The 12,345-nt window shown below is 45.7% G+C and overlaps 1 protein-coding gene across 1 annotated transcript in view; it reads right to left on the bottom strand.

Annotated features, from left to right (window-relative positions):
* PDZD8 (PDZ domain containing 8) overlaps positions 1 to 10,938 on the bottom strand; it is a gene marked incomplete at both ends in the record, with an annotated part of 61,386 nt that extends 50,448 nt beyond the window's left edge. The window contains one exon of the mRNA XM_084244634.1: positions 10,073 to 10,938. Within this exon, the coding sequence (XP_084100760.1) occupies positions 10,073 to 10,938 (866 nt within the window). The remainder of the gene's footprint in view (positions 1 to 10,072) is intronic.
* Between the last annotated feature and the right edge of the window lie 1,407 nt (positions 10,939 to 12,345).

The following is a 12,345-nucleotide window of genomic DNA, read 5'->3' as shown; positions in this document are numbered from 1 at the left end:
AATTCAGACTCCTCCCATTCCTCTCTACCAGGTCCCCCAACATATGCCTCTGATTAAGAGAATATAAAAATTATTTTATATATGTCTAGCACCTCTGTAAATTATACAATACTTTAATATACATACTTGATTCTCATTACATAATAATGTATATGAATGGCAAAATCCAAACTACCAGAGCCACTCACCCTTTGCATCTTACAACACCAAGATGTACAACTAATAACACAAATCAAATGAAAATAATGTATGTATCTAATAGTCATTAAAGTTTACTCTAAAAATGAGGCAATAGAAGTACCCATTATACAAATGGTAGAAATAAATCAACTTCAGATTAGACAAGCAGTTAATTACAAAGTGTCTTGCTTAAAGGATCCCCAATGCATTTTAAAAAATGTTTAAGGACTCCAAAAACTTTTGTTTACATAGGTTGTATCTACTGATTTACCATATTAGAAATTTTAAAGTAAGACTTTTAAACCTAAGAACTCACAGCTCACATTTTATTAACTGCCAGGGGTAGAGATGTTATGTAACTCCTAGAACACTCTATTGCACATTTGTTAGAGAATGAGAGTGAAAAAGGCAAATAACATTTTTTGTATTATTATTAGAAAAGTTTTGACTTGGTAGACCCCCATATCCCCATAAAAGTCCTGGAGATTCAAAGGGATCCCCAAAACACACTTTGAAAATCATTGAGTTAGACAGTAACTACTCATAGTCATGACAAAGTCTCTTAAATTCTAAGTTTTGTAACCCATTATCTTACTTTAAGTACATTCTTTCTCAGTATAATTTTTTTTAAAAATTGAATGAAGGACTTTTATTTATTCCCTCGTGCATAATTCTCTTTGCAGTGCGTACAACCCCAGACAAAGATGGTATTAAACATTTACTGAGTAAACAGAAATCTCTTCTAAGGGCTAGTGGGTGGGGAGAAAAGAAATCATCTTAAGGCAAAATCATCATTACCCTACTATGTAAAGTTACTAACAATGAAGTATATAGCAAAGAAGTCTGGTTGTAAGTCAATATTTTAAGTAATTTAACTCGTTTTAAGTAAGCACTTTACTAAAAAAGCAAATGCCTATAGTTCACATAAACTGCATTTATCAACTTTATTTACAGACTAAGGTCATCAAAATTTTTCTCCTCATATATCACTAATCTCAAAACATAACTGAATTCAATCAGTACTATCAACCAAGCCAATATTAGTAAACAAAAAGATATATTTGCTACATTTAAATCTTCCCACACACTGAGTTACAATTCTAGTCCTGATAAAATCCAAAGTGAACTACGAATAAGCTTTCCAAATATTAAAATGGAGCAGATATCACCTGTCTTAAATGTTACAGAAAATTTCTTAATAATGGCAAGAATATAATAATAAAATCAATATAAAATTATCATACAATGAAATTAGTCGAAATGGCTCTTACTTTAGCCATAAGGTAAGTTTCACAGTGCTAAAAGCTTTGCACTATTTACTTGTGTGACCAAATCATCAAGGTAGCAAGTTGATGTCACCAGCAAGCACAGTCACCCTTAGCAATGAGCATGAGTAAGTATAAGCTAGTATGCAGGAAAGACTACTATGAGAAAAGGGCAACAAGTTAGCATACAACACAAACACCAGTGCACTGTCTAGTACATACTGCTGTATAAAAGGTGTATCTAAGAACAGAACTAAGTCATTTTTTTCAAAATGAATCATCTGCAGCCAGCTATTCCACTGAAATATTCTCCCCCTCCCCTGTTACTACTGCTTAAGATCTTGCAGCAAAAATGATAGTCACTTATAAGTGTAGATTATACAAGTCAGACTCTGAGTTGATCTGCAGAGGAAAACCATTTTCTAATCCATTTAGGTCATACTTACTGGAGTCTGCCTTATCAATGAACCAAGTATACATAAAAGGTACTTAATACAAAAGAATAAATACAACTAAAACATCTTTGTTGTATTAATCATAGCATTTTTGTTTTTATTTTTTATTTTTAAAAAAGATTTATTTTTATTTATTTATTTATTTATTTGTTTATTTATTTATTTATACATACGTACATACATACATACAAGCACCGGGTACAGTCAGAAGCGCGGGAGGGTGAGAGAATTCACCAGAGCCAGAGCGGGGAGCAGAGCAGGCAGAAGGACCGAAGTACACTGCTGAGGGGAGCAGCGGGCGGCAGGAGAGGTCTGCGCACATGTGGGACCCTCCTTCGGTGGCCGGGGAGCAGCCGGGGAGCGAACCGGCGCTGCAGAGACTGCGGGCAGCTTCGCAACCCAGCGCTCAACCGCTGCGCCACCGGGGAGGCCCAGCATATTTGTTTTTAAGTACATACTTTCAAGAACTATGCTGGGAAGTGGGAAATTTTGTAGCTTTTTTTTTTTTGATCAATTATGTTAATCAACAGATATTTCAGTACTCCTCCCCCCCATCATTATCCATGCGCCTTATAATACATGAAGAATTCATGGGCATAAACAGCCAGTGTGCTGATCAGAGAAGAAATAAATGTTCTAAAACATTCTGCTGGTTTTATAAAAGTTGCCAATCATGCATTAGACCAGTGAAAATAAATTTTGTTGTTATTCTATATCAGTCCAGGTAAAGTATAAACTATAGCTTATCTATGTTGACTTTTCCTAAGAATGTGAAACTAAAAACCAAGGCTTCTGGAATGTCAGAGAAGGTTATCCAGTCTTGTTTTTCTTTGTGCGTGGGAGTAAAAAAAGAGGCGATGTCCATAAGGTGCCCCACAGAGCTTGAAGTCAGTACTGTCAATGGCCGGGGGCCTCAGTAAGCATACCTCACAAGGGTGTGCATGGGGCGTGTAGGGAGAGGAGGCACTCCTCTGCAACGCTTACTTATCAGAAAGGGGCTATCATCATCACCAAAAATATAAAAGGTTAAAATGTATTTCATACATTCTGCTGAGAAATCCACAGATAAACACATTGAATCCAAAGCCCAACACTTCAGTTACCTGGCTGAGTTCATTTTATGAAAAGCTACCTATCAGGTCATACACTTAGGATGTGTGCAGTTTCTGCATACACCTCAATGAAAAGTTTATGCAAAAAATAATTTGGCACTTAAAGGGCTAGCAAGCCTTATTATGAAGGATATTTGAAAGGGGATACTTAAGCAGGAACCTGATGAAGTGATGACGTGAGCTCTTCAGTGGGAACAACTTTCCCGAGGAAGGACTAACAAAGGCCTTGTGACAGGTACATGCTTGAAGTGTGAGAAAGAACAGTCAAGGGGTGAGAACAGAGTAGTGGGAGGGAGTTAGAGAGGGTAGCCCAGGCCAGAGGGAAAGAGCGTACAGCAGGGAAAGCACCGTAGGTCCATCCCAGGCATCTCTCCATGCTGGAAGGATGTCCATATTACACTCACAAGCCAATCCGCAGGGCCACACTCACATCTTACTCCCCCATTTTATTATTAAGGAGAAAGGGAGGGGCAGAAAATAGAGAGGCCCCTCCTGAGTCTAAAAGAGATGTGTACAGACTTGTGTGTATACCTTAAACTCAACACTGGGTATACCAGGGGGCAAAAATTTAAAAGGAGAGAACATTTTTAACTTCTTTATGTTCCTCAACACAAAGTGAGTGTTTGTTAAAAAAAAAAACACTGGCGGGCCTCCCCTGGTGGCGCAGGTGGTTGAGCACTGCGTCCTGAAGCTGTCAACAGCCTCTGCAGGCAGGGTTCAATCCCAGCCAGCCAGCAAGGGTCCCACTTGGCGAGGCAGACCCCTCCTGTCTCGCCTGCTGCTCCCCGCAGCAGTGTATTTCTTCAGCCTGCCTGTTCTGTTCCCCACTCTGTCTCTGGTGAATCTTCTCACCCTCCCGCGCATCTGGCCTGTACCCCAGTTCTTGTATAAAAATCAATCAATATTGGGCCTCCCTGGTGGCGCAGCGGTTGAGCGCTGGGTTGCGAAGCTGCCCGCAGCCTCTGCAGTGCGGGTTCGATCCCCGGCCGCCAGGCGAGGGTCCCACATGGCGCGCAGACCTCCCCTGCTGCCCGCTGCTCCCCTCTTCAGTGTACTTCGGTCCTTCTGCCTGTTCTGCTCCCCGCTCTGGCTCTGGTGAATTCTCTCACCCTCCTGCGCTTCTGACTGTACCCAATGCTTGTATAAATAAATAAATCTTAAAAAAAAAAAAGACTAAAAATAAATAAATCTTAAAAAAAAAAAAAAGAAAATCCCAGATATAGTAAAAACAACAAAAAGGTGCTAACAATGGGGTACCAACTGTGATCCTGCTTTTGTAAATTTTGTAATTCAGAATATATTTAGAAAAATATGGACTAAGCCCCAAATTTAAGTTTTCTTTAAGAAAATGCATCACAGATTTGTCATTCATTTTGATATATCCTGTTTTCTAATCCAGTTTTATGAGCTTATCACTTATTGGAAAGGGAAAAATTTAATGTATCACTTAGCAAATATCCCACACAGTTCTCGCACATGTCTGGTAAATGTAGGATAATCAATAAATATGTGCATATTCAATTAGTTATGAAAGGAAAGACACACTTATGTAGTAGGTATCATATATGTAACATTTATTATCTCCAATTAGATAGATGTTATTCCCATTTTACAGATATAGAAACTGAGACTAAGGGAGGAAAAGGAAAAGGACAAGGCTTTGTCCAAGGTTTTTAGTTTGGTGTCGTCTGTAGTCAGGTACACCTTACTCCAAAGCTCTATGTAGTTGAGTCAACAACTGAGGTTAATTCTCTATAGCTCAACCCCGAGAATCAAATCATTCCATAGTACTTAAGTACCAATCCGTACTTGGCACCCACAATTCTACTCATCTGAAGGTAAATAATTTAAACACTTACACCTCATTTTTCTCTACTAAAAACACAGTATTGTAGTTTTAGCCAGTCTTTGCAATTTGGCAAACAAAGAAAGTTGAAAGTACTCTGTAAAACTTCTGTTAATGATGAGGTAGTTGCTTTATGACTTTCCAGTGAAGTGCGAGACCATGTCAAAAGAGTTGCTAGATCTCATGAGTCTGAGGCAGAAACAAGGCGATGGACTAGCACCTGTTTCCTGATAACATTGTTCCGAGAAAATGGAGAAGGTGATGGGAAGGAATGTTGGGTCACTATTTAACCCCAAGACAAGGTATTTACTCGTAGAAACTCTAACTTGAAACAGATATTCCTGTTGAACCGATTCAGAACCTCTCAACCTGCTATGGAGAACCTACTAAGAGATTTAGGGGGAAAAAGAGACTGGTCACACTTTGTCTAGAGAGAATTACTCCGTTCCCCAGCCTTTTTTAGCCAGCCCAATTCCATATACATTCTAAAAAGGTCAGCAAAATTACAAACGGTTTAATGTTTATTTCAGCATGTTAGTTTTAGTTATTTATAGCAACAAAGCTGCATCTTTCTATCTGGATTAACTAGTCCACTTGCAGTTTAAGAATCCTAACACGTTTCCAGTTTCCATGCTATAGCAAGTACACCTTACTCCAAAGCTCTAAGACAGAATTTGACAGTACCTTTCAGTGTTTGTGAGTGTGTGTGCATGCACACATTCCTTTTTACAGCCATTTAAGAATACAGTTTGTTTTTTAGGTTTTTCTGTTCAAAGGTTTAGAGCAGGAGTTAGTAAAACTTTCCTGTAAAGGTCTACATAGTAAATATTTTAGAATTTGTAGGTGCAAATGGCCTGTTGCATATTCTTCTGTTTTGAACAACCTTAAGTGTCAAGTTTTCAAAATGTAAAAACCATTTAACTTATGGGCCAAACCCCTGGATTCGAGTAATAGTTGGCTTATCGTTGCAGAGATAATATGGCAAGAGCTTTGGTAGTCCAAGACTCTCTTTTTAGTACTTTGTGAAAATCATTAATCCCCCTGTGTCTCAAGTTTTCATGGCTGTAAAAATGAGATATCAACCTCTCCCACACAGTAGTTTTAACTATTAAGGAGATAGCAAATGTACAACTGTCCACACAGTATTGGCAAAAAGAGAGCCAAATGATTTTATTATCCTCGTCTCTGCCTCATATGAGTGTTAGTAATATTATTAAGTCAATACTAAGTATTTGATCAGGCATGCTTCCCTAATACAGTGAACTTTATGATGATCTGCTTTAGCAATTTCTAGGAACTGGGGCTTTACCAGACAGCCGAGAGATCAGCAAAACTGATAAGAATCTAATAGTCTCCTCAAAATTAGTCTTGTTCCTTCAACGTGCAAATCAGATTTCCAGAGAAAAGATATACTGTAACAATTATTTTTCATGCAAAGTGTTCTAAATTCTTAAATCACAATAATACAGATCAACTTGAGAAAACCTAACTTTCTAGTCAATCTTGCACTAAAATGAATTATTCTCAGGGGCACAAGGAACCTAAGATTACAACACATTATGCAACCAAAGTAATCGGGTGTTTGCCTTAGTAGAGATAGTTATCTCGTCCTGAGTCTCACAAAACTAAAGGTCTAATATATACCCAAATGCCGTTGCATGAGCTTTAACTGTTCTTGGTTTCCCCCAGAAAACTAACTAGTTTGAGTGCATAAACTCTGTATAACATTTTATCACCTTCATCATAATCACTACATTACTAAGTATGGTAGTCTTCAGGAAATATTTTCTGAAAATAAATCACGATTTTAAAATTACTTATTTATCTCTAGGACATTTATATGCTGTCATCTGAGCAGCAGTACAAGGAAAAAGCACAATGGATTACAAAACTGCTCCTCATTACGGCATTATTCCAGAATACCAAGAGTAGTATACATGTTTTCTCTACTCTCCAAAGTATCAAAGGTCAGTCATATGTTCTAACATTAGTATGCAATCAGTGGTAGTCACACAGCAGTAATGTTCTAGGAACAGAAGCATCAGTATGAATCTCAAATATTTAACTTCTAAGACCTAAAATCCTCAGGACGATTACTAAAATTTCAAGCTGAAGATGGATTCTCCATTAGTCAAGAACTTTAGTGGTAACCTCTCTCTCTCTCTCTCTCTCTCTCTCTCTCTTCATTTTAAAAGGACAGGTTTATTAGGAAAAGGAGAAAGAAAAAGTGAGGCACCTGCAGTCACAGGTGGGCAGGAGAGCTGCTAATCTTTCTCACTTAAAGGCAAATTTTTGGGTTAATTAAAAAAATTACTACTTTAATATATGATTTTAGAGTATACATTTTTAGAAAAAAATTCAAAGCTATTAACATTGAAGTGGATGAATTAAGAAATTCCTAACTTCAATAAATTAGGAAATTTGAAATTATGTTAGTAAAATTATAATACGTGGAGAACATATACAACATTTTATAACTATCAAACTATCAGTTGGTTAAAATGAAGTGTCCATCAGCTGAGTCCTTAGAAAGCAGCCACCTGAAGCTCCTGCATGTCTCTAGGTGAAAGATTAGAACCTGGCAGTATGAATGGGCTGCTGCTCCTTAGCAACACAAAAATGGAAAAACAAATGAAGGGGTCAGAAGTGACCATGTTAACTGGCAAGATATTTCTGTTATATAACAAATAAAAGCACCAAAGGCTCCTAAGACACATCTCCTTTAATGCTTTAGCTCTACTAAGCAGATTAGATGGCTAAAGAGAGTAAGGCAGCAAGACCTTCTATTTAGAAACAAAATCTGCTGGATTGAAAAAAGAAATGCTACATGGAGCAGCATGCAAGTATTTATTTAACCTTATGATTTGATCGTAAAAGGCTCCTTGCTCAAAATTTCCAACTTAAGGTAGGGGGGAAATTTGTAGTCACAGAGTTCTCAGTTAACTGAAAATACAGCCCCACACATATATTGATGGCAAACTAGAAATAAACAAACAACAACAAAACAACAAGTGCTGCATTTCACCACTTGACAACTATGTGACTTAAACCAAGTTATTTAACTACTCTGAGCACTCTTCCCTCATTTATTAAAAAGGATCAACATTAGCTGCTTTAATTCTCATTTTGAGAACTACAATACATCGTGAATCTTTTAATGCGCTCTCTTGCTGAAACTTAAATCAGCTCCACAGTATCAGTGGAAAAGAAAACACTGGCAGAACAGCTCACACAGAAGAGAACACACTTCCTCGAGCAGCCCTTTTCATCCCCATTACTTCTATTATTTTCTTTCATTAAACTAAAATAAGGTTCCTAGTTACTTCGACTCCATTAAGGGTTGAGGTTTTTCAGTATTAAAGTCCCTGTGTGATGACAGGCATATAGCAGGTGTACAAGAAATATTTGTGGATTGAGTGGCTCACTCTGTGTAGTATTTACTGACTGATCATCCACATGCCTTCAAATATATATATATATATGTAAAGTAAAGATATATACATTTCTAGAATTATAACTTAATGTATAAAGTTTGAAAGTTGATATCATACATAACCAAACTCATGCTATGCTTTTAAAAAATTCCTTATAGTAAATGAAAAGCAATTCTGCTGTATTAAAAATGGGATGATGTGCACTGATAACAGTACACTGATAAAGTTCCTTCAAAGCAATAAGCCCATTAATGGCTCCATTACTTCTATTCATAATTTCTTTCAGATTTAACTGAATTCCAAGTCTATATTTTAAAAAAAAAAACAAACCTCAAAATATGCAACTGCAAATAATCCTCAAATAAAACTTAGTCAAACTGCATGATCTGAAACTTAAGCTAGAAAACATCAGAACTGAAATTGTAACAGACTATCAAAATCTGGATCAACTTTTTCTCATGCCTTTCTTAGCAACACACTGCTATAAATAAACCACCACCTCTCACTGGTTAAACACTGGAACTCATTTATAATGTAGTCACTTATACACCAAAGTTTGAAGAGTAGGTCTCAGAAAGTATGTTCTATTTCACAGAACAGGAAATCAAACACAGTGAACCATCCTCCACAAATTATGAAACTACTTTCAATTATAAAGTCAATTTCCCCTGCCACTGGACAGTTTTAAGTTGTCCATCTGTGCTACTAGCCTAAACAAAACATAATTAGTAAGGTAAATCTCATTTTACTTATTGACCTGTAAGTCAATAATCCACCCTAAACTCACACAGAAAGTATTTTGCGATTATCTGGGTCGCTGATGCTTAAGACTCGTAGAAAATTAGTGATCCAGAATATACAGCTTCCACTCTGGAAGGCAGACACCAGGAAACATTATCCGATAACAAAGGACAAAATCCAAAAGGGTCAAACATTTTAACGGATACAAAATTAAGGGAAGGCAGAACACGTGATGAAAAATCTCATTGTTTTACAAGAGACAGCCAAGCACAACCCTTCCCAGTCCAATGGATCAAGCCAGACAAACTTCCTCCCCTTCCACGCCTGTGTGTGAAAGCTAAAGCTCGTAAGCTAATCAAAACAGCACGCTGCGTGAATTATGCCACCAGCTGGAGGAGGGTTTAGAAAGTTAAAAATCGCTGCCTGTCGGGAAAAGCCCCCGTGCAGGACCATTCCAGGTACCACAGCGGAGGGACCGGAGGCCTCGCGTCCACCCCGGAGGGGGGCGCGTCCGGGTCGGGGCTGCACCAGCTCCCCCGTGGGGCAGGCGGCGTTAAGACAGGGCGTGCAGGACACCGAGGCGCCCACCCCGTTTCGGACGCGCCGCGGGAACGCCGCCCTCCGCTTCACCTCGATGCCACCGTGGCCCTGAAAGTTGCCAACGCATCCCAGCCCTGGGGTGCCCAGCCGGTGCCCGAGGCCCGCGTCCTCTCGGGACGGGGAGGGCCCTCCACGTGGCCCAGCGGCCGGTGCCAGGCCGCCCCCCGCAGCAGCCCACACGCGGGGGGCGTCTCCCCGGGCTCGGGGCCCACGCCCGGGAGATGGGGGGGGGGCCCAGTCCACGCTCCACATGCTGCTCGGCAGGGGGCGGATGCTCCCCGCGCGGGCAGTCCCTAGAAAGCCCAGGGGCGTCCCCCACGGCTCCGCGCCCCCACGGACGCCCTGTGCGCCAGGAGCGGGTGTGCGCTCCCGGCCCCGATCTCGGACCGCAGCCTCGGCACGAGCCCAGCCCCCCGCGGAGACCCCGCGCCCCCCGCACCTGATCTTGTAACTCGGGAGCGTGTGCTTGCGCTTGATGATCTTCTTGAGCTGGTTGACGATGATGGACGTGAGCTGGGGCATGGGCCGCCCCTCGAACTGGGAGCGCACCTCGAAGTCGATCAGCGGGTCCTCCACGAAGGAGAAGAACCAGTGGGTGAAGGGCACGCGCGTCAGCACGAAGCGCAGCCGCCCCACCACCCGGGACAGCTTGACGAACAGGTAGGCCGACTTGCCGAACACCAGGTCCACGTCGATGGCCAGGTGGAAGCCGCCGTGGTACTCCACCTCCGCCTCGAAGGCCAGCTCCTCGGGGCTCGCGGCGGGCGGCGCCTCCCCCTCGGGGCCGTCGGGGTCGCCGCCGGCCGCGGGCACCACGGGCCGCAGCAGGCGCACGGTCTTGATGAAGGGCACGGTCTCGCCCAGGAACACGTCCCGCAGGCTCAGCCCCTCCAGCAGGCGCCCGGCCGTCTTGGTCTGCAGCAGCTCCTCGAACTCCACCTTGATCTTCTTGGTGACCCAGCGGCGCGCGAGCGCCGTGTCCCGCAGCTCGCGGAACAGGAACAGCACCGCGGCGTTGAGGAAGTAGCAGGTCTCCCGCGTCGGCGGCGCGGGCGGCGCGGGCGCCTCGGGGCCCGGGCCGGGGGCCGCGCCGCCCTCCGCGGGCTCGTCGGCGCCGCCGCCGAAGAGATAGTCCCTCAGGGCCAGGCCCGGCACCGGCTGCAGGTAGCGGAAGCCGTCGCCCGCGCGGGCGGCCTCGTCGGGCGGCGGCGCGGGCCGCCGGCGGCAGAGCAGCAGGGCCTGGGCGAGCAGCGTGAGGAGGGAGCCGAGCGCGGCGGCCGCCAGGAGCAGCAGCAGCGGCCCCATCCCGCCCGCGCCGCCGCCGCCCGGGCCGCCCGGGCCCCCGCGCCCGCCGCGCTGCTCTCTTCACGCCGCCGGCCCCGCCGCCTCCATCTTGAGGACATCGGGCGGCGGCGAGCGGCGAGCGGCTCCCGGGCTTCGTCGGGCGGCGGCGGCCGGCGCGGTGCGGCGCCCGAGCCGGCCGCGGCCCGCGACTCGTCAGACGCTCCCGGGGACGCGGCGCGGGCGGCGGCGGCCTCGGCGGCGGCGGGGGCGGGGGCGGGGGCCGGACGGCGCCTCCCCCGGCGCCCGCTCATTGGGCGAGCGGACGTGGCGTCACGAGCGTGCCCGCGCCCGACGGCGTCGCGGTGGAGCCCGCGCCGGCGCGCGTGCCCGGGACGCCATCCCCTCGCGCCGCCTTCCTGCCCCGCCCCCCGCGCCCGCCTGCGCGTCCCCCGCGACCCACGTGGCTGGCGCCTCCCGAGCCGCCGCCGGGCCCCGGGAGGGGGACCGCGGCCGCCAGCGGGAGGATGAGGAGGCGGGCGGAGGCGGCGCGGCGCGATAATCGCGTCTGCCCGTTATCTCCGCGCGCCCATCCCCCGCGCTGGCTGTGCCTGGCGCCTCTGCAGCGGGGCGGGGGGGGGGGGTTCTCCTGGCGCCCCGAGACCGGGACCCGCGGGGCTGCCCCCGGGGAGTTGAGCTGAGCGGGGATGACCCAAGTCGAGGACCCGCGAGGACTGACGGCCTCAGAGGCCGCGGTGGCTGCCACGGATGCTCTGCGCCCGCAGAGGGGGGCCTGGGAAAGAGGGGGGCCCTGGGAAAGAGGGGGAGAGGCCAAGAGGCGCACTAACTTGACCAGCTGGGCGGGTATTCGAGATGGCCGTGGGGAGGGAGGAAGTAAAAGAGCCAGGCCTGGGAAGAGGTGAGATGAGCTTGCCAGGGGGCTGCTTGAAGAGGAGCAGTGACCTACAGTCAGGTTCTCCCAGGTGTCACCCCCCACCCCAGGGTGTTACCACTTCGGACAACCAGGAGGCAGTTGTTAAACACCCGCCCATTTCGCAGCCTCGAGCACTGGCGCGGACAGGTGAAGGAGGCGCCTGGGGTCCACGGTGGAGCCCGCTTAGGGTTCCTTGGTGCAGGGAGGGTGGGGGGCATTGAGGAGGGGACTCATGAAAAAGTTAAGGGAATTTCGTGCTAGATAACACCTTGACCAAAGGAGTAGAGTTGATGGAGCCAGGCTGCCCAGCGACGATGCTCTTCATGACTTCTGGCTGCATGCTTGCTGCTTCATCCGTGCTGAGTCTCTCCTGCCACTTGGCCAGCTCAGCTTCCTTAACTCATGCTCAGGACAGACCAAGATGGCTCCCTTACTACGAAAATGTAAGAAGGGGCACCCTGTTTTATTCCAGATCCTACGGAAGTGGGAAGTCCACC

This window comes from Talpa europaea, assembly GCF_964194135.1.
Source record: "Talpa europaea genome assembly, chromosome: 10".
In the NCBI taxonomy this organism is placed as follows: domain Eukaryota; kingdom Metazoa; phylum Chordata; class Mammalia; order Eulipotyphla; family Talpidae; genus Talpa; species Talpa europaea.
Note: the sequence above shows the minus strand (reverse complement) of the source record. Positions and strands in the feature narration are given on the sequence as shown.